We start from the raw sequence: 26,338 nt of genomic DNA, 5'->3' as shown, positions 1-26,338 counted from the left end.
CAACTGGATTCCCACCCTGGTCTTCCACCAGTTGGCTTCTTCCCATTACACTATGACTTAATTATTCTTTCATTATCAGTATTCTCCATCCACAATAAACTTTGCACTACGGAAAATTACAGCATGTCATGTTTCTTTTCTAGGAAAAGAGATTATGGTACTGAAGAGATAACTCTTCTGCCTATATAGATCACAATATCTGTTAATCTCATAAATAAGATTTTGATATCTGTGTGAAAGTGAACAGTCATTGGTATCTGGAGTTCAAGCAAAATCAGACCACAACCATTATGAAAGCTCCAGCAATGAAAAGAAAGTATTAGGAATTGGATGCAAACATACTGTGCTGGATCCTGCACACATTTCCTCATCCACACCCAAAGTACAGCCTGCCTCGAAATGTTCTCCCAAACTCTTGCCTTAATCTTTGCAAACATGAGTTGCAAAAGAGTTGTGAGATAGAGCTGTTCACAGACTTCTACTCCCCGTTCTTGGCTGATAAAGCACAGCTCTCAAAACACAAGAATGCACGTGAAACTGACACAATTTCATTCAAATCCTCAGGTTCTCCAATGAAATTGGTGACTGCAAAAATTCAGGTGTGCCCATGGTGCACAGTAGCACCCTGAGCAATGCCTCAGACAACACAGGGGAGAGAAGCTCACAATGACAAGTGAGATCTGATGGGAAGAGCACTTTGTGTCTGGGGGGACCTTAGGGACTGTAGGCAGGATAGTCTGAGAAAACACAAATGACAAAATAATTAACAACAAAAAGCTACCAACCAGAACCAATTAGCTATCAACCTCTAAAAAGATTTAACTCCTACCACCCCTGACTAACACTGGTTATCACAAACAAATGGAGGCCGAACACCCACCAAACATGGTCTTAGGAGCACCATGGATTATAAGTGTCCTTTATGGCAGTAATTCGCAGTGACATCTGGGTCACAGACACAGCACAGTCTGCTCTGTCACTAGCCAGAGTCTAAGCTCACACCAGCTTGGCTGCTGTTCTCCTTCGTGGAGAGGAGGTGTGTGAGAGGAAAGGCCACCAGGAAAGCAGCCAGAAGGTGGTGCTCAGCTCGGCCAGCATGCTCACAGAGGTTAACTACTCTGAACTGCTCCCACTGTGCCCACTGAAAAAGGCACTGCACTACTCCTGTGAGAAAAAGAAAATAAATAGAGGCACGTCTTTTTATCCTAGCTCTTCATCCTCCGGCGACTAAGTTATTCCTTTGAATTCTAACAACTCATTAAATGATCATAACAAGAACTATAATTTTAAGGAACCCAGTAATATCTGTTCCCCATTTAGCACTCAAGCACTTGCAAAATGAGTTTCATTTTTCAACTCCTCTGTGACTTGGTTTCAAACAGTGAAGCTTTGCAATGCTAAATGTTGTCTTCTCTCTTTTTCTTTTTAAAGTTGAATAATAAATAGGGATCTTACATGAGGCTTATATCTTAAGAAGGCTGAGAGCACTTCACAAACACAGACCTTGCAAAAGCATTGTTAGATAGAAGTGTTCCAGCGTCTACTCCCCATTCTTGGCTGATAAAGCACATCTCTCAAGACCCAAGGATGCGAATGTGAAACACATGCAGTCTCACAAAAACTCTTAAGTCTTCATGTTAAACTCATGTCTGCAAGAATTCACAAGGTCCATCTATGGCATAAAGATATTGGTGTACTCCTGAAGTTTGTACGTGCCCTATTTGTCCTAACAGGCAAAAGCAGCATTACCTGGTATAATTCACTTTATACCCTGCAATGTCATCATTGGGTGATCTTAGTCTTCGCTGAGAAGGTGTCTCCAGGTGCCAGTAGTTAATGCGGTTCAGAAACATTTTAGCCAGTTCCACTATTGTTTGCCTTTCCTTCGAGGGTAAGTGGCTAAATTTGTACTGCACGAAGTTATTCACACCCTTGAAAAGTAAGAAAATTCTGTTTAATAATTTAGCCATAATTTTTATTGGAGAGTCCTCAAACATTCCTCACTTTGTTTATCATGAACTTGCATTGCGTAGGAAAGAAAAGAAATATCGGAGACCATGAACACCTTGGTCTGCTACTCATGCAGGTGCCATAGGCTGGTACCTGTGTAGACAGCAGGAGGTACATCCAGGTATTTTTAACTTCCTCTCAGCAGCTTATGTAAAGGGAAAGAAGAAAAAAATTCCTTTTTTCCTTCCTTCTCAAAGTCAGCGAACAGAGAAAGTTCTGGTAGGATTTCATCTGTACATAAATCAACCATCACCCTCAAAATTCTCCAGCTACTTTTCAATAATAGATTAGGGCTTATGGACTTCTACTTAAGTTTATATCTACAAATCATTATTTCATCAAGAAGTCTTAATACTTCACAATCATGTCTCCTCATTGCACTTTGGACGCTGTCCAGTTTGAAGAAAAATCTACTGAACATGATTGAAATGGGTGACTAAAAGTGCTGTAACACATACATTTTATAAATCCATTACAATACTGGTGCTTAGCAAATAATGTTGTTTGACTGAGTGGCTAAAAACAGAATTGAAAATATTGGTCTTTTTTAAAGAGAAAATTATTTTAAAATATGCTGTAAGAAGAATTACCCTTTAATCTCTATGTTTTATTTTCTCAGGCAACTTGGACATAATAAAGAATTTGCCAAAAAAAATGCATCGTACAAAACCTTTTTAATAACGTATTTTAAGGATTGAGAGCCTAGTGGGATTACATACATATTTTTTGTTTATACTCATACTAAAGGAGAACTTAAAGACTTCTCAGAAATTCAGCAATAAAGTGGTTTGATCTTCCTAAATGATAAGAAGTGAGAGTTGCAAAGAAATGATTACTACATAACAGTCTTCACAGTTAAAATTATCCTGTTCAACAATAGAACATCCATTCATCCACGGATGATAAAACATCGAGCTCAGCGAGGTATGGGAGCCTCTGCATAGTCTCACTGGAGCTCATGGGCCCACTTGTCTGCCAGAAGTGCATTCTTAGGAGCTTGCTTAATCAAAAACTGAATTTGTCATATGTTCTTTATCTACTGAGAGTCACAAAAGCCTCAATTATTCTTTGGTTTCAGCTTTGTTTTTTTTCTTGTGTACCCTTTGAGAGAGAAGCTATGATCTCACTGAATTGGACTGTAACATTTGTCTTGATATACAGAAGGCAAGTGTCATTTTAATATTGGATTTCAAAACTTCAACAGCATTTTTCATCACTTGAAACAAAGAAAGATTAGAACTTCCCACATAAAAGTAGCATTTCAAGTTAATTCTCTAAACCCACAAAAAAGTCAGTTTCATTAAAGCATAAGACCAATGATGAGAAGTCAAATAAAGTAACTATTGTACAAACACTAAAAGGAGAACCAACAGCAGTCTCCTATAGCCCCCATTTCGTCCTAAGCAGAACACAGAAACATCTGCAAAGTGCCTAAAAAATGCTGTTTTCAAAGCCAGTGCTTACATTTAGAAAAAGACAAAAAAACTACAAAAAATCCCAAAACAAACAAAGCCTTCAAACTCCCACCAAAATAAAATTTAAAAATATGTAAATAAACAACAAAAAAACCTACCACACACCAACGAAACCCACAGTTTGACTCTTTACCTGTTCAATGCTAGGTTTCTCAAATGGGGGACTTTCCAAAGATCCTTCTACTACAGGTTTTCCCATCTGTAAAATGCACTTCCTCAAAAGCTGTTAAAAATACACAAATTTTTAAAAGTTAGTATATTTTCATACACAGAATCAATGGAAGTCACAAGGGTACAACACATTGTGAGCAGTGTTGGAATTCTCCTGGCTATATATCTGCTTGTTCAATCATCTGAATTTGTAATTACTAAACTTCACTGTGAAATCATTTTCTCTGAAATGCATACAGGAGGCTCCTCTGAGGAAATACAGGCAGCTAAGTTACCATTCATGCCAGTGAAGAAGGTTGCAGTTTATACATGGGACTCAGGGCCAGGTCCTCAATCATCTGGATGACTTTTGGAGTAAGAATCAGTACATGCAAGTACCAGAATGTCCAGCCCACAGTTACTCAGCAGAGCAGCATCCTAGGGAAGAGCTGTGTCTGCAGATAAAGTCAATCCATGCCCGAGCAGCAATGAAATTGGCTTATGTGTGAGAAAGTGAAAAATCTGAGAAGATTCTCCACAAGTTCAGCTTACTTTGAACAGGTAGAAATAAACTTGCTTGGTGTCTGCATCTTCTTCTTTGTGGACACAGGTGAACAGATATTCCACATCCAATACAATCCCCAGGAGCCTGTTCATTTCCTCTTCAGACACATTCTCCAGGTGAGAAACATGAGCAGCTAAACAAAATAAAAACCCAAATTTGTAAAAGGCTACTGAGAGAACCCATAGCACAACTGCAGCCCAGGAGATCTCCAACTAAGCCTTAACTGTAGAGGCACTGATCCTGTAATAACCTACCTAAACAGAACACATCTTATCAGAGGTAACTGAAACCTGTGTCACATCAGAGCACTTTGTAAAGGCTGACCAGGGGTGGTAACTTCCACAGCAGAGGAATGGGCAGCTGGTTGGAATCACATCATCTGTTAACACTTAAAGCAGACTACACAAGTCCTGCTTGTATTAATATGTTGCACTATATAACTGTCCTAGAGCTATGTCTTTGAGACAAGATTTCTTGACTTAAGAAAATAAATCCATAATTCCCATAAATTATATAATCCAGATGTAAGCAGCACCTTATTTTGTGAACAGTGAAAGAAACCCAGTTCTGACAAATGCCTTTTTGTTTAGAGCTGGGCATTACTGGCTAAGTCCCTTGCTTTCATATCACGTAAGATCAAACTGTGCTTTGTGCACACTGTATTAACAAAGATTTTGCAGACATGCTCTTCTGTTCAGAATTTACTACACACGCCACAGTTTCCAAGTGACAAACTCTCTTTTATCATCTCCAAAGGTAAATACAGTTCCACATCTGTAATTTTCAAAAGCCTGAGGCTTCTCCCTGTAAAGTGGGGCATTCATTTCAAGCTGGTTTAACAACTGGCCCCGGGAAGAAGGAAAGCAGTGTAAAACAAAAAGTCAACGCCCAGAAAGAAGATATTTGCATTACAAAAAGCAGTGATCTTAGCTGACTCCAGGCCAATATGATATGCATATCCTTTCCTCTGAAAGGACAAGAAAATATAATTTCAAAGAAAAATACTTTTAAATTTGGACATATTCGTTTTTAATATTTTAATAAATTTTATCTATATTTACTTCTTAAGATTAACATATTTTTTCAACGGAAATCTGACTCTTTAGTTGGGGAGTTAGTGAGGAAAAATAACATTTGACTTGAAAATGATCATATTTATTGGCCACTCGGCAAAGCTGGTTTCTTTTGAGAAGTTTAGTATAATATCAAACCATTTAAATTCAATACCTTTGTTTGGCTTCAAGTAAAAAGTACACTTTGATGCAGAACTTTAAAAACATGTCAGCAACTGTTTTCACTTAAATGAAAACTTATAATATAGTGTCTTAGGCACATGGCCATCATGAGATTCCTTTGAGGATAGTCAGTCTTTTGGGCAGAATAAAATTATTTAACTTCTGTCCTTAAGACAGGTATGAAGGGTTAATATTCTCAGAAGTTTGTCCTGATTGTTTGCAAGTAATAAATATCCCCCTGGAAGAGCTTTGCATTAGAAACTGATAACATACCAAAGAAACCTTGCCTTCAACAAATGAATAAAACATCAGCATAAGAAGCCATTTCTATGCAGTTTCCATAACAATACTGAGCCTTGACTACTTAGTGCTGTTTAAACATTTTATTAAACTAGAGAATTATTACCTATACTGTGAATCTAAAAGTGTATTACCAGCATATATTTACCAAAGAGACACCAATTTTATACACCAGGCCAACAAACTATCTTTCTTCAGATGTTCACAGCCCATTCCTAAACTTTATAGCCATTAGTAACTGTTTTATTAAAATTAAACCTTTAGTACACTGACATCAAATACTGCATCACTCTTGACTAGAGTCACATGCACTTCCCAACTGGTACACCCTTCTTCAGTTGCTGTTATGCCTAAAAAATAAAATTTAACTATCACATGTACAGGTTGCTAGAGCATGCACAAAAAAGCAAGCAAAAGGAAGAAGTGATAGGAAGACCTGCAACTTCAGCAAGCAAGCACTGGAGTGTACAAATTAAAAACAGTGAAAAAACAGGTTAATGAGGAATGTATCCACAGCCTATCTCAAAACACTAAAACCAAGAAATACCCAAATAAGCTGTGTGAAGGTGCATAGCAGGAACTGAAGACAGTGATGGGGAAAAAAAGAGACTCAATGTGTATATGGGGTATTGGCATATTAATTAACTAGTTTTAAAAGTGATTCAAGACTGACAATATTTACCAATTAAAAATGCACCCTGCAACACAGGAGAAACAATCAAATAGAAAAGAGTCTCTGACTATGCAACACCTGGTCTTGTGGCTGGTGGACAGTGAATTGTTCCAGCATTTAATCCACTCACAGTGTTAGAAAAGATATCACCCAAATAAAAGAAATATTCATTAAAACAACCACATTGCGCCAAACTGTGGGGCTGAGCATTAAAAGGATGAATATAAGTTGTAGATAAGTAGACAATAATACACACAATCAAATAGATTTATGCATCAAAAGCTGCATTGTCTTGAAGGTCAAACCACACCCCCTAAAAGAGACATCTCAAACAAGTAGGATTACCTCTGGATGAAAAAAATAAATTCTAGAAAAGGAAAAAGAAATAATCTAACATTTTACGTCAGGTACATCTTTAACCAGCACAGAAATTTCTACATTGCTACTTCAATAGCTTTCTGAAAAGAAAAAGGAGCACAGCTAATGTGAAACCCACACATCTTGTGGTAAATCTGGTTTTAAAGGTATTCAGCAGAAGCAGATTAATTTAGAGGAGATGAATAGGAAAATTATCTTGGAAAACACAGCTGAAAGACATATTTTTCCAGTAGTATGAGGAAGAACACAGAAACTCATTTCAGTTATTTTAAATGAAACATCTTTCTCATTACCTGAAGTCAAAAGAAGTCTTTTCTAAAAAGAGCAGTAAATAAAAACACAGTTTCTTCATAGAATACTTTTGCTGGTTTTACAGTACTGGTTTTCTCTGATTCTCTAGCTAAAGAATGTTTTAATATTTTTTAATAGACCAAAACCAGGCCCAGATTTTAGAAGAGCTGAGTTTTTCTACAATACAAAAATACAAAGCATCCACAAATTCTGCTGAAGAACAGAGAACTGACAGGCACATCTTGCAAGTTAAAAAAAGAAAAATCTCTTTCTTCAAAGGCCAGGATTGAAACGGATGGATAACACAAGCCACCCTAATTGCATAAACAGAAGCAGCACAGAGAAGCTGTGTGATGAAAAGTTGAAACTAACTTGGCTAAAGTGATTGAATTTTCTGTGATATTATGCCTTTGTTAATCTTCTCCTGCAAGCAAACCCAGAGATTTGGAGTATCAGGAAAAAATTCTCCTGAAAAGCCTAGAAATAAATCACATGTAATAAAAGCATAAAAAAGACAAGAGTAGAAATAGAAATAAATCCCATGCAAAAAAAAAAAAAAAAGTATTCCATTCAAAATACAGTATTTTTTTCAAAAGTAAAATAATAAATGATCTATTGTGAAGGCTTTGAATTTCCCTCTCTTTTTTTTATTTCATTGTTCTAAGTTTTGGGCAGCAGAAATTCAATAGTAACTGCTTCTTTTCAATTAGTTCTGAATTTTACTTTAGCTGAATTTTTATTGAGTATTTGCTAAGCAGGATGTGGATCTATAATGGGGCAAGTCGAGAGGAGGGCAATGAAGGTGATTTGAGGGCTGGAACACCTCTCCTATGAAGTCAGGCTGAGAGTGTGGGGTTGCTCAGAGTAGAGAAGGCTCCAGGGAGATCTTAGAGCAGCCTTCCAGGACCCAAAGGTGGCCCACCAGAAAGCCAAAGGGGGAATTTTTCAAGGACATGTAGTAACAGGACAAGGGGTGGTGGCTTTCGATTGGTTTAGATTAGAGATCAGAAAAAGGTTTTTTTACAATGAGGGGTGCCCAGAGAGGTGATGGATGCCCCATCCCTGGAAACATTCGAGTTCAAGTTGGTTTGAGCTCAGAACAGCCCAACCTAACAAAGTCTCCCTGCTGACTGCAGGGGGGCTGGACTAGATGATCTTTAAAAGGTTCCTTCCAACTCAAACTATTCTGTGATTCTGATATATACAGAAACAGCCATCGGGTTTATTGTGAATAAGTATAAATTCTTAAAATAATAATACAGTGATTCAGCACTGTTTTTCAGGATATGTGGGTAACAAATTGTTTTTTATTCTAAGTCTGAAAAACAAGACCAAAAACCACAACATTATTTAACAGTAGATTTTGAGCAGTTGCTTCCAAGACATGCAAGCTGTCTGCACAGTAACTTAGACCATGCTAAGATGTACAACCCCAGTTTTATTTTCTGTGACTCAGAAAATACACAGTTCTTTTTGCAGGTAGGAGTATCTGCTTTAGGGATGTTCAAGGATATTTTATACTTTGTTTTTAAGTAAGGAAACATAATACAGCCTACAGGAGAGAGTCATTTGCCTTGTAAGGAGGGCAGCTGACTGATAAAGTTATGTAAGGTTAAGGCATATGTAACACTAAGTATTAAAATTGTTATGGGTAGCTTAATGGTGCTTTTGCATTTTAACAGCTTCGAAAGTCAGTGTAGTTAGGAGTTGCACCTTAGCTGAATTTCTTTAAAACCAATTTTAGGATATTCCCATATTAAACATATTTCAATCTAAGCTACGGGCATTTACACCTAATGGAGGAGGAGGAGGAGGAGGAGGAGGAGGAGGAGGAGGAGGAGGAGGAGGAGGAGGAGGATGCTCACCCAGGGGGTGGCTGCAGCTGCGGCAGGGCTCGGCCAGGCTGACCGCTGCCTGCTGCAGCTCGGCCCGCGGCGGCGTGGGAGGAGGGTTCGGGTTCTTCCAGCCATTGCATTTACAGGACTCCTCGGCCTGAAATCAAAGCAAAGGGATATTGATCTATGCCAGAAAACACAGGAAACCTTTTTTTTTTTTTTTTCCCTGGAGATTATCAGAAATAGAACAGTATCCCAAACAGAGAGATTAACTCAGTTTGCTAAGCAGAATACATAACAGACCCCGGCTAGCTCCTTTGCAGAAAGCCCTCACTCTACCGAAAGAAGTATTCCAATATTTGCTAGTAAATCAGCATTTACTGATCCTGCCACCCAGAGTGATTTAATTATTTAAGCATAAACAGGTTATCTAACAGGCAGCACTTTTGTCACTGCCCCATCAGCTACACTGGCACCAAGGAATCACACAGCTGAAACCAAGCCCATGACAACCCAGGCAGGGTTAACTAATGCTGAAATAACCAAACAATAAATGCATTATTGGAGAAGGCTGTTTAACCACGGAACACTTGGCCACAAAAGCATCAGATGCTAAAGACAGTGACACTTGCACTGCAACCTGCTGCTTTCTCTAGAAAGTTTATTTACACTCACAGAGTGTGAAACAACCAACAAGAGAATGCAGCGAAAAGGGGAGAACATGAAGGGAGAGGTGGTGACTTTGGTAATCGTGTCTCAAATAATTCAGAAGTTCAAAGTACTGATTCCAAAAGAGCAGCCTTACAGGAGGGGATTTTCTTCTCCATATCCAAAAGATCTTGGTTATTCTAACATCACTCATACTCCTATTTGAAGAGCTAATTGAAAAGAAAGCATGCTTTTCTACTCTTCAGAGATATCTGTGCACTGGGTTGCAAAAAGATACTCATGAAATTGCACTGCTGAGACCTCAGTGAGGAAAGTATGCCAATTGCTGCATAATATTTATGGCTGAAACGATCTTAGTAGGAAAAATTGTGATGGTAATATATGCAGCACTAATGTATCATTTTCAAAACTGATTCTGCATACATTTATTGTGATCTATTTCAGGAACCTATTTCATTTTCCTTTTAAGTTTCCAAATCCCATCCTACCTAAGGAAGAAGAACCCTAGAGAAGCAAAAAGGATCACAGCTTGACAGCTCCTAACACAGCTTTGTAAATGGCTGGTAAATTGTTCTTTTAAACTCATTTCAGTATTCAGTAACCTGAGAACCAAGAAAACTGCTGCCTGCAGTTTGCTGAGCACCACATGATGTTTTTACCATCCCTGAGGCTTAAGCATTTATCCAGCTGGGCTTCTGGCTCTGGCAGGCACCAAGGGCTGGGAGTAGCATTTTCTGTAGGCACTGGGATGACTCAGAAATCCACCTGCAAGTGCCCAGCAAAACCATTTCCACAAATTTCCCTTGAAAAAGGGACAATCTGCGTGGCTTGAACCTCCTGGCTCTCCAAGCTCACTAAATGGGTGCAGACTGCCTGCCAACCCATGCATTTATAAAGTGAAATCAGCGAGGCTTCGGGATGAAATGAGGGGAAGATTCAAACAAATTTTTTTCTAAGTTTCATAAAATGCAATCTAAAAGGATTTATGGCGAGGTTTATGTTCTTTTTCTATCATGTTTTCTGTGAGTAATATGATTGGCAGAGAACTGAAGGCAGCCCAGTGTCATTTTATGGCAGAAGCCATCCCTCACAGTTTCACAGGCACTGAGCCAGCTGTGTTTGTGTTTGTCATGCAGCCCTGCAGGCTCTCAAAGCTAAATGGACTTGAGAGATCAGTGATTGAGGGATACCTGAAAACCACAGATTGCCCCGGTGCACGGACTCTGGACATCTGGGAGATGACACAAAATCCCTTATTTTCAATTAGCTTCCCAATGCAAACATGATGCCAAATAAACCAGACATATTTGCTTTGTGAGAAAGGCAGTGTTGCCATGAAAGTTTTTGCATTTAATACAAAGATAGAGAAACTGTCAACAAAAAAAAAAAAAAAAAAAAAAAAAAAAGAAAAAGTCTGAAAATGAGATTATTGGCAAAGAAAAGGCAAGGGACAATTGTGAAGGAGTTGTCAGACAAAAAAAGGATTAAATATTATTTTAGGGAAGTAAGATTTGACCCTTCCCATGCAGCTGTCTTGACAAATGTTCAATGCTATAAATTAGTGACATATCACCATATTATTTATTGCCTTAAATCATGCCACAATAAAAAAGCATATCCAGAACTCCCTCCTAAAAATAGGCGCAAGCTTTTTGAGATTTTTTTCTCTCTAAGTGGAAGCAGTATGTCACAGAAGCTCACTAAACAATGTTTACTATCAAGCCAAAAAACTATAAACAGTGAGTAACCATGCAAACTTTAGTGTCACACCATAATTAACAGCAAAGATGCAAACAGATGTACGAATCGTGATAACAGCTCAGTTAAACTGACAAAAAATAAATATCAACCCACCCACAGAAGAACAAAACCAGCATGTTCAATGGCAAATTTCTTTCTGATTTTGTTGGTATTTCCTCCCAGATCTTTTTGCAACAGCTGTTAAATGGTAATGTTCTTATTATTCTAGAGACCTTAACCAACCAACCACTAGGGTGGGTTTTTTTTGTTAATCCCTATAAAACACCAGAATCAGAATAAATGTTCTGTTAACCAAGGCAAAACAGAACCTAAAAAGGTCCTCTTAGAAACTTAGCTTTCATAGTAGATGTTGACAGTGCAAGTATTCTGCAGTCAACAAGCAATGTGCATTCCTCAGTGGCTTAAATTGCTGAGTTGTTTTAAATCTTCCAGAGCATTTTGCTCATTCAATCCTTTATTTTACTATCTTCAGCTTTTTCCTTTCTTCCTTTTTCTTTTTAATGTCACTCATCTGCTTTTCATTAGAAAATAAAGTATGACTTCACCTCTACAAAAACTTAATTTGAGATCAAAACAATTTTGAGGGAAGGAAGGAAAAGTACTTGAACTAGCACATCCAGTCCTTGAAGCCTTGTTTTCTGGGACATCTGCAGAGCTTTGATAAATCCACTGTAGATCGATGGGGACTTCTGCCCTAATGAGGCCTACAAAATAATGACTGTCATCTTTTCAGGCCCAGGGATGATGAACACCTCACCTTCACTGGTGGTTTTTAATAAAACTGGATGAGTGCAATAAAATAAAACACAACAACTACATGCTGTTGCCTGTCCCTCTCCCTGCAAACAAACAAACAAAACAAAACAAAAAAACCACCACCACCAACAACAACAAAAAAACAACCACAAAACAAGCAGAAAAAAAAATCTGCCACTGCAGAAATTGTGTATATTTTGCACTGCACAACACAATTGCAATTTTGTTTTTAACTCCTTCCATGTTTGGTGGAGTGTTACAGTGGGAGAAATCAAACTGTCCAGAAGCTCTGGGCAGTGAAAACTATAACTCCAGGCAAACTAGACCTATAGTTTCCTTTAGAATACTGAATATACTGATAGGTCAAATATGGACAGTGAAAAAACACAGCACATTTTAACACAAATTGTCAGAATTTTATTTAAAAAGGAAGCACCTGAAAGTTGCAACGTTGCACATGCCTCAGCCCCTTTTAGGTGACTTTCAGCTGTCCAAATAATAAAGAACAAATGAAGAATGTTACAATAACCTATGGACTAAAATATCCCTCCCCCTTTTGGATAGTGAAATAAACCTCAGAATGTGTAAACTTCAAGCTAACTTAGTTATAGAAGACCCCAACAATTCTAAATTTGAGTTTCAAATAGCTGGTGTTCAGGATTTTTCTTTCCAGCTTAAAATCATACAGGTTACCCTGTTTGGTAATTGAGATGCAAAGCAGGCTCAATAGATTATACACAGAACATTACAGATCTGTATTTCCAGCATGTATAATTACTATAGAAAACATCTTCTTCCTCCCAACACAAAAGCTGTGTGAAATACCCTATAAGCTTTTTCCTGCTGGCAGCAAGTTCAAAGTGATGACTTTATCAAAGAATATCACATAAATTATAATAAATACATAAATTTAAACCATATATTTTTCCTACTCATACATCCAGTACCCAAGAACCAGACAGCTGGACACTACTCAAAGAGTCACCCAAATGTATCAGAAAATTAGCTGACCCTTTTATCTTTAACAATACAAAATAAACAGTTTAATGGGCAGCTCAAAGGGCACGTTCTTCATTTATTGATTGAGCCATTTATTTTATTCCCTGTACTTTCCAGTTTCACTTACAGAAGATAAGTGGGTTACCATATAAAGCTTTTATTAATAATAAGCACCTGGTTCCGACCTTGTAAACCTAATGGTCGATTTCCTATTTAAAGGAAGATGCTTTAATTTGGCCTGTAAGACATTATAAAACAGATTCACCCCACAATGAAAGTGATAAGAAAGCTTTAGATGTCTTCTTTGTCTCCCATACACTTCTGCAGAAAACAATACATTTCAAGTTGAACTTCAAGGAGCTGTATTCCCACTACACAGAGCCCAGCAGTAACATGGCCAAATTGGCCTCACATTCATCTACCTTATCAAAATCAGGAAAGAAAATATTTTATTATGGAAAAGGTGGTACGAGTTGACCTTATGAACTCTTTTTCTTTATGTGTGGGAAAACCAGAGGTCACTCTAGAATGAGAAGTGGGAAGAAGTGCTTCAAGAAAGGATCAGCAGCTGGTCTGGAGCCTGGGGCTGGGACTTTACTTCCAATCTGCCCACTGCTCCCCTGCTTCAGGGCCTTGGCCAAGTTATCTCATCACAATCCTCCTCACTCTGTCTATTTTGTTTATCTAAAGCAAAAAGCTTTCCTTCAAGAAGGTATTATTCCTTGTGCAAGTGCTTTAGGCTACTGGGTTCTAATCATATCTGTAAACACCCAGACATTACTGTAATATATATATAATGAAAAATAAACAAGTTTACAGAAAACTTAGCGTACTAAAATAGTACATATTTCACCTTATTTACAAAAAAAAAAGCTCCCAGTGAGACTGGAGAGAGAGTTGTATTTTCAAGTGCTGTAAACCAACATGGGAAAAAAAATGCAGAGGAGACTTCCTCCTACATCTTCATTAAATATATTTATGTGTGTAAGTCACATAGTGCTGCTTTTATATAAAGTGCTGCAAGCTTGCATGCCTAATGCTCAATTTCACAGTGGACAAAACCAAAACGATGTATGCAGCCATTCATACACACAGAGATACAGCAAGTGCCAACTGCAAAACCCCTCACAGCACTACTGTGTACCTCCAAAAGTCATGGAAACTGTACCAACTCCTATTCTAGATCTTGTTCAGAATGCTACCCTCCTCCTTCAGACTTAGGCTTTTAAGAAGGTTTTTTACTCAGAAGAGCCTGCTGTTCTATGCCTTCCACCCAGACTCTTCTCACAGAGGAAAAGTCAAGTGGAGCAGCTCAACAGCTACAACTCTCCAGTGTCCAGGAAAAAACCCAAACCCACATTTGTCTACTCTCAGCTCCCTAAACTTCAGGCTCATTCTGCTCAGGATACGTGCACACCAAATATGTATTTACCAGCAGTCTTTGTCCATGTTTCTCATGATGAAAAGGAACGGGTTGTAAAGAAGGACCAGGAGGTCCTTCCTGGGGACCAAGCACCCTGCCCCAAAGCAGTGCCTTTTATTCTCCTCTGCCCAGCATTGCAGCTGTCACCAGTGAGACTCATCCTCTGCACAGTCACTGACCTCTCCACCTTCTTGTGCTGTGACTCTTCACCCCTAGCAGACAGATGCTCCCTGGCTGTTACTCCAAACATCTCTGAGGTTAAGCTCCTAATAAATTCTGCATGCTGAATTTTGCAATGAAACTTATGTGGGAGAAGGTGATTGACGTTAAAGATTCCATTACATATTTTAGCACTCCAACTTGTACAGCTCTATGTAGATTTACATAAGATCCATGTATAGTCGCTACTTGAATGAAAACAGATGTCCCCTTCGGAAATGCTGCTAGTGTTTGCCTTCTCTCACTCTTTTGCACTCACACACACAAATGCAAAATCAATGGAAGAGAAGCTGCAACCCAAAGTAAGAAAAAGTTCAAAGTTACATACTGCACTGCTACAGTTGGCAACCAGTTTCTCCAGGCTACAGTTTCCAGCAAACCACTAATGTTACAAGCCAAGAAGTGTCCTTCTGAAGCACCGGCCAGGTGTTCAGGAAGAAAAATAAAATATTATTCCACCCTGCACCATCCTTCCCACCTTATCCCACAGGAGAAGCTTACAAGGAGCTTCCAGACTGCTTACTTGCTTCTGTCACAAGATCTGAAAGCAATCTGGCTACTACAGAACTACTGTAGAGAAGTCGAATAGCAATTTTAATCTGAACACAGTGCAGGGTTTAGTGCTGGAACTGTGCCTACATCCCAGCAGGAGGCAGACCGACCCCTTGGCCATGGGTCCAGCTTCATTCACCACTGCAGTACTAAGGGACATGCATCCAAGACTTGTCACAGACGAGGGCCAGCAAGGACATCCAGCAGAGCACTGACAATAAGGGCTCTTCCTGGTCTGTATCCCATCACCAGAGTCCTGCAAGGGGGAAAGAGGAGCTGCCACAGCGTGCCCTTCTCCCCTCCCAAAAATGGTGCTCATCCCCCTTACCACAAAGCACCTGCAAGAGAGAAGCTGGAGAGCCCCCCCCAAAAAGCAAAGGGTTTCAGAGAAGACAAGGCTTCTCTATAGCACAGCAACCTCTACGGGACAGAGCACTACAGAAGGCTTCTACCCTCAAAAACATCATCTGGAGGGAAAAAAAAGTAACAACCAGGAAAGAAAAAAAAAAACAATTCAAACACACACACTTCTCTATCTAGCCCATGAAAAATTTACCCACTTGACAACCAGCTTCATTTATTAGCAAGTCTTGGTAACATTAAAATATGGGGGTGCAGAGGGGACTGGGAAAGCTCCAAACCATATCACTCTGCCCACAGTTAGTGCTACAAAGTTCAAGTACACCAGCTGCTCTTTAACCTTACTGGCACCGGTGTAACCTCGCACTATCCCGTGCATGCACCAAAGCTGAAGTGTAGGTGCCTGCACATGTGGAAACAGCTAAAACATTGCAATGTCTGGCTTCCGTAATTTGCCCTGCCATGGCAGCATTGCGCCATGCCTTCAGCATACAGCTAAATCTCTTCGCACAACCAGACAGGACTACAGAGCCACACAATGATGCTTCGTCTCGTTTGTTAGCTTTGGAGTTTCACTTAACATCTGCCGAAGTAGCAGAACAGAGGAAATAAGACGCACTTTTTTCACAAACAGCGACTCTCAAAGCTGAAAGCATTACTAGAGGACCTGACCTCAGCGCTGCCAATCTGCCAACACGTCAGCCCCGCTGTGCATCCAGAAATTGCCCTGACAGCAGCAGCGCAGCCAGCGGCCCGTGCCCTGAGCACAGGCGACAATGCCCGCGGTCAGAGCTCTGAAGGCAGGAGCGACAGCTCTGACCGAGCTCCCTCCCTTTACAATAAACAGGCGAGTCCTGCTTCTCTCACCAAGAAAATCGCAGGTGGACACAAAGTGCTTGTGATAGGAAACCAGGAGCAGCACTCCTGAATGCGAGCGCCAGGCAGACAAGGAACAGAGCCCCGCTGGGGCAGGGTACAGGTGGACAGTGGACCCCGCCGTCCGCTCGGGCACCACACACCGGACACTGGCCCGGCGCTACATGACAACCGGGGACACAACTTTCCTAAGCGCGGAGGCCGCACCCCTTCGCTCCTCTGCCAAAGCTGCTGGCGACGGTGGTAGCTCCAGCCCGGAGCAGCGGCTTCAGCGATGTCAACAGCTCCGCGCTCCGAGGCCGCCGCGACGGCCGGGCTGGAGCAGCTCCCGCCTTGGACCGGGGTCGGGACCTCCGGGCGGAGCAGAGGGATGGATGCCCCGCTCCCCGCCCGGGATGTTTACGCGGGGAGCGCTGCAGCAGCGCTGCTAACCCAGCGCTGACCGCCGGCACCAGCAGCCGCCCCGCCCGCCGCCGCCTCCCGCGGAGGGACTGACGGAGCGGCGGAAGCGGCGGCGGCGCCAGGACGGGCGGGTGGGAGGGAGGGAGGGAGGGAGGCGGCGCTGCCCGCGCGGTCCTGAATTCGGTGCGCGCGGGTTTAATTTGTGCGGCCACCGGCTGGAAAGCTCCGGGGGGAGCAGGATCCACCGGCACCGCCGTGGCCACCACTTCTGCGGACAGCGCCGGGCGGCAGCCGGGCCGGGCCGCCCCCGCGCCGGGCAGGGCAGGGCAGGGCACGGCCCTTCCCCACCGCCTCCCTCCCTCCCTCCCTCCCCTCCCCTCCCGTCAATCCCCACCCTCCGTGGGCGGGGGGGCTCCCGCGGCCGCCCGGCCGGGTACCTTGCAGGCGGAGTAGACGCCCAGCTTCTCCAGCTTCTTGGCCCGCGGCGCGGAGCGCAGCTGCGCCTTCTTCCCAGCGGTGCGCGCCGAGCCGGGTCCCCCGGGGCTCTCGGCGGCGCTGCGGACCGGTCCCCCGGCGGCCACCCCCGCGGCGGCCGGGGAGCCCTGCTGCGGCCCGCCGCCGCCCGCCGCCCCGGCCCCGCCGCCAGGCTCCGCCATGCCCGCGGCGCGGCGGCAGCCGCCCGCCCGTCCGTCCGTCCGGCCAGCCGGCGCGGTGCGGTGCGCCCGGCCTTAGACCCTCCCCTTCGCCGCTCCGCCGCCGCCGGCTGCTCCCCGGGGGGGCGGGAGGAGGGACCCGCCGCTCCGCGGGCGGCTCCTGCCCCGCCGGCGGGGGTGGGGGGGCCGGCACCCGCCTCCCGCCGCTGCGCGCCGCAAGGGCGCGCCCGCCTCCCTGCGCGGGGGCTGCGCGGGGGCTGCGCGGGGCGGGCGGCGCCCCCGCCGCAAGGGCGGCACCGGCACCGTGCGGAGCCGCTATGGAGCCATCCCGGCCCGCCGGGAGCCTGCGCCGAAAGTTGCCCTAGAAAGAGGAGGCGCCGCTGACGGTGTCGAACGGTCCCGAGCCCCGGTGCTGTCGCAGCCACTGTGGCCCCTCGGAGTGCCGCTACTTTGTTTGGTTTAACCATTGCCTTCCCTCACTGTATACTCTGCGGCCACCTTTGAAGGGTTCTTTTCCCCCAGATGATTTCTAATTGAATGTAAAAGTACGGGTCAGTTTAAAATACTGGCCAAGTCAACAACTCTCTACTCAGCTCCTCGCGTAATGGTTCTGTGGCTTAGTTTTTTGTTGTGTCCAGAAAGAAATGTTGAGAGCAGGTCAGTTTATGGCTTAAAGGGATTACCCTTTATTTGAAAGTTAAATTAAGCAAATGGTCCTGCCCCAGAGAGCGCGCTCCGTGCACACAGCAAGTGCACGGGCTGTGAGGCGGCTCTGCCCCGCTGCACGTATGTAAAACCGTGGTTGAGCCGTGAGAAACCACAAATGGCAATTCCGTACTACGGCACCACGGTTTAAAGGGTTGGGAGTGAGGCTGGGCGTTTGCGTGGGATTTACGGTTCTTTGATGCTATCAAAGTAGCAGTGTGAGTTTGGAGGGAAGTCCCTGCGCAGAGAGAGCTCTTGCAGGCACAGGGCCTCGGCACCTTGCACGGGGAAAGCGAAAATAGCTCTAGGTTTGTGCGAAGTAATATCTGGGGGGAAGGGTGGGTGACAAAACCCTGCGGTGTCCTTCTTCCCTTCTCAGGTCCTGGAGATATTTTCAAGCATGGTGTTATACGGCGAACTAGCGACAATTACATATGCATGAAATGATGGAAAACAGAATGGGATAAAATGAGATATTTCATGAAATGTGGGGAATCTGTTGTTTTTCTCTGTTTACTTATTTGTATTTTTATTTTGCTGAGGTTTTAAAATCGACAGGGTGTCGATGGGGGTGGGGATGAGACCTGCTCCCCGGCCTCCGCCGCGGGCTCGCCGGGATACCGGAGTGCCGGGATACCGGAACGCCGGGATACCGCAGCACCGGCTACCTCCGCGGCGGAGGCCGGGCTGGCTTCGGGCTTCGCAGCAGCTGTGACAGCGACCCGTAAGATGGCTGCTGCCATCCCCGGCGCTTTAAGACGGACTGGTTAAGGTGGAGGAGCCGCTGCCCTCAGCGGTAGCAGCCTTTAGATGAACAGGAAATTAAACGTGATACAAAAATCCAGTTTCTCTGGAATTTAAAAGAGAATTACCTCCGTCTTTTATTTTAAAATTTTTGTTGTAAGTGTCCGAATCACGTTTATAAATAGCAAATAGCTGCTGTGTGTTAGCAGCCCCTAAGAAGCTCTTTGCTTGCATTTTCTTTATGCCGGTTGAGTTTCTGCTTTCGGACTTGAAAATGAAACTGTTCTTGCTTAGTTTCACTTTCAGCTTTCCCACGACTCCTCCTCGGCAGCAAATGTTACAAGCAAAGAGCACATCTGGAACAACACGCCGGCTGCAATGGACCACTTAATATCCCCGCCTGAACATAGATTCCTAGTTTTCCTGGGAGCTGATGTACCTTTACATCCCACAGGATGTTTTTCCCTTTTTTTTTTTTTTTTCCCCAAATCACCAGGTTCTCCTTTAACCAGGTACATAATGATATTTAACCCAGCATTAAGTTTTCACACTTGCATGTAACGAGTTACAGTTTTGATACTGAAAATACATTTACTGCTTTCACACAGGTGAATAACTCCATCAACGTGCATTGAGGCCACTTGGTGGGCATTTATGTCTGAAGCTGCACAGGTGAATGCTCACAGGATCACAGGTTAGGTGAACAACCTTATTCTTTAGGATCCTTAAAAGCCTGAAAACTTATTACTTCCATTAAAGTAAAAGCAAAGATGGAAGTTGTCAGCACGCAAATAATTGTAATGCAGTTCCTTCTTGAATCCTCAAGAGCATGGCTGCCTTACAATATCATGGCTTTTCTTTCCATTATACCTTGATGCTCACCAGATAACCAGAAATGTAAGTCTACCAGCTTGTGGCTACAGATACAGTTACTATAGTAACATTTATAAACACTAATTTCACTACACTTGCAGAACTGGTGCCTGCTAGAAGCAGCTTAGAAAGAAACCACTCTAACTGCAAATAGGCAAACGTCTTCCTCTTTTTTTTTTTTTTTTTTTTTAACATTAAGCCTGATCATTGCTCACATTCTAACTTTGTGAAAATACATTGTTAAAAACAGAAAGAAAACAGCTTTACTTTGTCTTAAATTGGTCTAGTGAAAAGTAAAAAACTACATCCAAAATTTTAGCAAGACTAAGGAGAGAAAAGACAAACAAAAACCAAACCCCCTATGCTTTGACGTACAAGTGGATATATGTCATTGTTGGTTGCATATATCCAAGTTGTTTTGTTCTGTTGGCTGCATTCACAAGTACAGTACATACTAATTTTCCAGTTATAATACATGCATAAATCTGAGCATCATGTAACCCCTCTGTTGCTTGTTTTTCATCATTAAGCATGAAGATATTAAATTAGATTCACACTCGCAGTATTGTCTGAAAAACCCTCACCACATTTTTCAGTTTCTGTCCTTTGGGGCATGTCAGTGTGTTTGCACAAGTTGAGCTGACTCTGAAACTCGAGTGGAGGAAGCACAGATGGGAGCAGATCCTGCCTGTGCTGCTCAGCTCACAAGCTCAGGTGAGTAGCCAGGTGACTTCAGGAAGGCTACTCATCTGCATCAAATTAGGGGAGACGGGCTAGGTGAGACACAAGTGCCAGCTCATGTGAGTTTCATGGCTCACTCAGACTGCTGATAGCCTCGAGGAGATGCCTGCTCAGAGCCCATGCTCCCAGCAGATCAGACATGCATTTCACATTTGTTGCTCCTGCATGAATTCACTGTGAACACCTGACAGGCTTAAATGCAAGAGAGTGTGTGTTACTATTATTCCAGCAAAGGCGGCAGCTGCGTTCTTGAGTCACAAAAGAGGAAATCAAAACACAGTTTAGGGTGTGCCAGACTCCTGGCTATTATCTAGTTGTCATTTAGGCTTATGGGGCCTATATTGCTCCCATAAATTAAAGAATGACTCAGTTAATAGCAGCCTAGTGCTGAATGCTACTGCTCTGGCAGGGACCACTCAGCCCACAGCTGAACTCTGGAGTCTACCCCTAACCCTCATCCCCGTCTCACAGCCCAGTCAGATCCAGCATGCCCAACCCAGCCTTGTCTCCCTCCTTTTGTTCAACTGAGATTTTCTTCCAGTGCTCCCACCCATTTTTATTCTTGCTGTTCAATTTGAATAGGAAAAGCATAGCCCTTGCTCTTCCAGGGAACTTCTCTGAGTATAAAATCCTATTGTGTCCTTTCATTAGTGCATTCCTTGTGGGTGAAGCGGCCTCCCTCTCGGCCACCATGCACTCAGAAGTACTATCAATATTTTATTAATCACTGGAAGTATTAACAATACAAAAGTTTTGCTCATTAGGCTGTCTCTAGCATCTCGTCAGCTTCCCAGGGTGCTTACATGTGACTGACCACACAGATCCCATCAGGTTTTTTGCTCTGGTAGGAAACCTCACACCCCAATTACCCAGTTTCTAAGGGAAAAAATGCAGAAAAATAAATGGAGAAAATGTCATTGCAACACCCATGGCTGCTCCAGTCACACAAATTTCTTGTTAGTGATGGACCATTTAGCAGTTTTTATATGCTTCTTACTCAGAGGATGCTCTTCTTGACTGCAGTCAGATTTTTGATTAAACCCAAACCAAGTGAGAAAACTAAAGGCTGGAGACTCCTGCCTTTACACAATTTGAGCTGTGTGTGTGAAGTCCAGAGGATGTTTGTTGAAGTTTGCTATCAGCAGTCACTGCATGGGCTTACACTGAGTTATTTTGTGTTAGTCAGAGCTCTGGATTTCTTCATGCAAACATGGGATGTACTATCTATTTTTCCCTTACCTTCTCTTTGACTCCTCACAATTCTTTTGTTTATTCCTTTCTCTAATGTATTTTTCTGTTCTTTCTATTCCTTAATTCATGGCAGAGATCCCTGCAACCCTCTGGGACTCCACTTGGCACATTTTGACTGCTTGTGCCATGTAGGGCAGGTCATTTGGTGCTGGAAGCCTGAAATACCCCTGGGAGACTGGCACAGGCACTGCTGGCAGGAATGGGAGAGAAAGGGCATCCTTTCTCCTACCTGCACACAAGGTGCAGGTGCCAGCCAGCACCCTTGATAAAACACTGACTTAGATAATAAAACCCTGCATAGAAAATCCCTATTATCCCTGTAAGATGAAGTTACAGTGGCCTAAGCACATCTGATTGTGCAAACCCAGTCATGGGCCTTCCCCATAGCTGTGTGGGGGGCCACCTGGAAATCCTAGATTTTCCAGGAACTAGAGATAAAACTTTAGGCTGCTTACCACTTGGCCGAGCAGCAGAAACTACACAGGCTACAAACTTCCATTCGGACCAACTGCAATAGTGCTGTGTACAGCTGAAAAAAGCAGAGGAACCCCAGGAGTACAGCACCAACCCCAGATGGGGACCTGTGGGGTGAGGGAGCCAGGATGTCACCGGGAGTGCAGAAGGCACAGTTACATTATCACCACCCATCATCCACCTTCTGCCACAGCTTTCTTTGTGGATCCCCAAACCCTCACATTCTTCACCTCCTGTGCCAAGACCAGCAGACTTGCCATCCCCACTCAATATTTTGTGGCCTCTCTGCCCCACACAGGCCCTTGGGGGGTAGCAAAGTGCTACTTCTGCCTCACCGAGACTGACCCAGCTATGAGGAAGAGCTGCAAAATATCTGGAGTGCAGAAAGAGCTGGTTTTGTCATTATTTCCCAGTTCGATGCTTCCTCCCAGCTGAGGAACTGCACCTCTGCACAAGTGGACAGTGTCACAAATTATAACTCTCACCCAAGAAGACCTAATGACAAGGATTCTTATTTTATAGAGTGGCACAAAACCAGAGGGCCTGGAATGCCGGGATTCCAGTTTTGGACTATACTTTAGAAGATAAATAAGGAGACTAATTGTCTTAATTTATTCCATAATTATTTTAATTATTAATCACTTCCTTCTTTCTTACCTTTTATCAGGTTTACAGGTGGGAGTGTTCCCGAGTCCTGAATGCAGGCTCTGCCCCTGGCATGCTCCCGTGACTCACCAAGTTTGTCTTTATCTCCTTGCACACCTTTCATAACTGGACTTTCTTGAAGCTGTATCATTGCTTCTGGGGATGCAGTAAGTAGGCTATATCTGTACACTTAAGTTGACTCACTTGGGAGAAGATGTCTTGCTCCTTCTGCACCGTTCCCACTGTGGATGGTTTTAAAGAGTGAGAGGGCTAAGTCTGATAAAAAAATCGTGGAAGGTATAAGGCTTAACAAACGAGTTTGTTTTTTCAGGTGAAGACTTTTTCAGAGGTCTTATATAAATTTAAGGAGGGCTTTGTAAGGGTTTTCACATAAGGTATTTGCTTTTTGCTGCTTTGGCCAAAGACGACCATGTGAAGCTGCTAAGGCAGCACCCACCCAGCAGAGGCTGGCTCCGACTGTGCTGTGGGACATGAGCTGCACAGCACAGGCACACTGCACCAGAGAAATGCTCACTTGCCACCCAGAGTGGCTCCTTGGCAGATGCATCAAGCACCCTGCAGCTCAGGGACACAGTCCTGGCCATGCCAAGAGTCTCTGTCATGGTTGCTGTATGTGGGTGTGATGCATTCACAGTTTTCCAGGGGAGTGCTCTGCCAAACTGTGTGATGGGCAGGGAGGAGGGAGGTCAGCCAGGACAGGAACTGTGCTGAACGTGTGGAGGCAATGAAGCCATGTCCTGGTGTCACAGGCACATGGGAAGGAGTGGGGGAGAGGGAAGCGCTGACTGAGCCATGAGCAATAAGTAAATCAGGGAAGCAGGAAAAGACAAGCAAGGAAGTTGGTGCTCATTCAGCAAGAATTTGCAGCAGCGAGGCCTGTTTATATGTATTAGTTGATAATATTTTGATGAGAAATTCAGAGACCATGACCTCCATTTTACATAATACAACCCTTCTCTGCCTCTTCCCATCACCCACAGGCAGGCAGGCATCCTTTCAGCGCTGGTTTCAGCATCAGTAACAGTCACCATTTTCTAAGACCACAAGTATGTAGCAAATAATAAAACCCCCAAATCTCACAGAGGAAGGAGTTCAGGCCTGGAGATTGTGCAAGCTAAGTTCTGACTGTGTCAAAGGGAAGTGAGGAAGAGGCACTCTTTGAATGGAGATAGGAACAATGTGTGTCAAAGGGAGATAACTGCATATGGGACTTGTCTGTTTGGATACAAATCAGATCCTCAAAGCTCAGAACATCTGAACATCTTCCATCTTTGGTAATTAAAAAATTATGATTGTAGTGCCAAACTGCAGAAACGGAAAATAATCTTGCCTTACCTTACTAACAGCAAGCAGCTCCAAGTCATAGCTGGAAAGGTTTTCCAGAAATATGAGATTTACTGAGACAATGGTATCATCTGCCATATGAGCCTCATGCTCTGCCTCAGTTCTGTCCCTTTTAGACAGGCTAGACTAAGCACTGACCAGGAGGCTCTTTGTTATGACACGTACAATAAATACAATTTTTTTTCCTCTTGAAAACACGTACAATCTCAAACTGTGGTTCACTCCTCATTCTTCTACATCTAATTTCTTTTTATCTGCTTCTATTTTCATCTCAGAACATTAAACTGTGTTGGGTTTTGCCTCCCTAAATAGGCACAGGGTGTGAGCTAAAAAGCTGAATTTTATCTTTCACTGTGAGGCTGGGAGTGCTTTAGCTTGGTGTATTGTGTTGTCAGTATCTCACTGTTATCCTTTAACTTGACAGCAAAAAAACCTCCCAGTCTGTATTTGTTCCTGATGAGAGAAATGCAAGGAGAGAAGGAAACACAGACGAACCTTTTTACTTCATAAGAGATCAGCAAAGCAAATGTTTCTTTTTAATTACTTTTTTTTTTTAATTTTTACAAGATTTTTAGCTATTAACATAAGCAATTTATGCATACCATAAAAAATTAACATCAGGGCTGCCCTTTTAATAATTATAAGCAAAGCTATTGCAATTAAAGAGTTGTAGCCTATCTTGCCACATGCATTATTATGTACATTATCCTGGTTATTTACACACTGTAATTAACTGGGACTGTTTTGGTGCTTTGAAAATGTGATTTGTTAGCACTTACAGCCACTTATGGAGATACAAACCCATGTAAAATGTGAGTGCTAAGAATTCAGTTTGCTGCGATCAAACTAACATTTTGCTGAAATTTTCAATTTCCTGTCTCTAATCCAAGAAGGGGCTTTTATATACACTAAACATAAAATGGGTTCATGTTTAAAAGACTGACAAAAAACAGCTTACCAGGTGTTCTGTATGCATTAGTCTTAATTTTTATCAGGCCTGAATGCATCATCATAATGACGGCAGTGAAAAGTCTTTCACCATCTCTCAGATGCAGAAAAAAGGAAAAGCGATCTGCAGAAGCAGTTTTATCCATGTACCTCCTTACCTTGCCCTGCTGAAGTGGTGCAGCATTTGCAGAGGAGGCTGATGTTCACCTCTTGTAGAGAGACAGACTTTCCTGTAAACTGGTCCTAGAGCAGATTGAGAGTTGTAGCCAGCTGCAAGCCACCTCTAGCAAGCATAAGCTATATTACACTGTAATAAGGGTTTTTAAGTCGCTCTGCTTAATACCATCACCCTTTACAGAAGATATGTTGTAACTGATCTACCTCAGCTGATCAGAGGCACTTGATTCATTAAGATGTATTAGGATTCATTTGAGCTGGAGGAGGTTAGGGCTTTGACTTTAAATGAAGCTTTATCTAACAACTACCTTGACAGAAGCACACATTGAAACACAAACTGCAGAAATCCTTGTAATACACAGGTGATGGAAAGGAGTAGTGAGACCAAAAAAAATGTACTTCCTAGCTGAAATCCTGGAAAACGGGTGCAAATTAGTTTATTCAGGTGTGGCTGTAATGCAAAGGGAGAACCTCAGTAAATGAGTAACACTGAAGTAGGATGAAATTCCCAAAGGCTGCTCTTCTAATGTGGCTGTGGGGTATTACTGCTGCTAAACTTCCTCCCTTTGCCCCGCTGATGAATTATCAGCAGTTAACAAAGATTAACTGAAACAGAAATCTCCTACCAGAGAATACAATAGCATATGCATTTTTGTCTGATTTTTCTCATCCATGCAGATGTAAATGCTAAATAGTAAAAAAACCCATAATCAACTTGAATATAAACACTATGTTTTCATACTTAGTAGATACATGAAGCATAGGCTGCCAAGCTATCTGCTCACATGGTATCAGGATTTTGTGTAATGGTGTCTGTGCACGCACATCACGTG

The 26,338-nt window shown here is 42.8% G+C and overlaps 1 protein-coding gene and 1 long non-coding RNA gene across 4 annotated transcripts in view; one reads left to right on the top strand and one right to left on the bottom strand.

Moving 5' to 3' along the window:
- The window catches only part of KAT2B (lysine acetyltransferase 2B), a 39,633-nt gene extending 22,033 nt beyond the window's left edge, over positions 1-17,600 (bottom strand). For all 3 annotated transcript variants that reach the window (XM_014883347.2, XM_088164035.1, XM_088164028.1), the window contains exons 1-5: positions 17,367-17,600; positions 8,943-9,069; positions 4,188-4,333; positions 3,619-3,708; positions 1,750-1,931 (exon numbers count right to left, since the gene is read on the bottom strand). In XM_014883347.2, the coding sequence (XP_014738833.1) occupies positions 1,750-1,931; positions 3,619-3,708; positions 4,188-4,333; positions 8,943-9,069; positions 17,367-17,585 (764 nt within the window). In that variant the 5' untranslated portion in view covers positions 17,586-17,600. The remainder of the gene's footprint in view (positions 1-1,749; positions 1,932-3,618; positions 3,709-4,187; positions 4,334-8,942; positions 9,070-17,366) is intronic.
- A 1,722-nt stretch (positions 17,601-19,322) lies between these two features.
- LOC148225162 (uncharacterized) lies at positions 19,323-23,315 on the top strand. The gene is made up of 3 exons (XR_015803339.1): positions 19,323-19,543; positions 19,640-19,703; positions 23,038-23,315. It is a non-coding gene; the product is annotated as an uncharacterized LOC148225162 (long non-coding RNA).
- Positions 23,316-26,338: the final 3,023 nt, after the last annotated feature.

The sequence above is a fragment of the Sturnus vulgaris genome, chromosome 1 (genome assembly GCF_052056855.1).
Source record: "Sturnus vulgaris isolate bStuVul1 chromosome 1, bStuVul1.hap1, whole genome shotgun sequence".
Taxonomy (NCBI): domain Eukaryota; kingdom Metazoa; phylum Chordata; class Aves; order Passeriformes; family Sturnidae; genus Sturnus; species Sturnus vulgaris.
The sequence above is the reverse complement of the archived record's forward strand: the minus strand, read 5'-3'. Positions and strand labels throughout refer to the sequence as shown.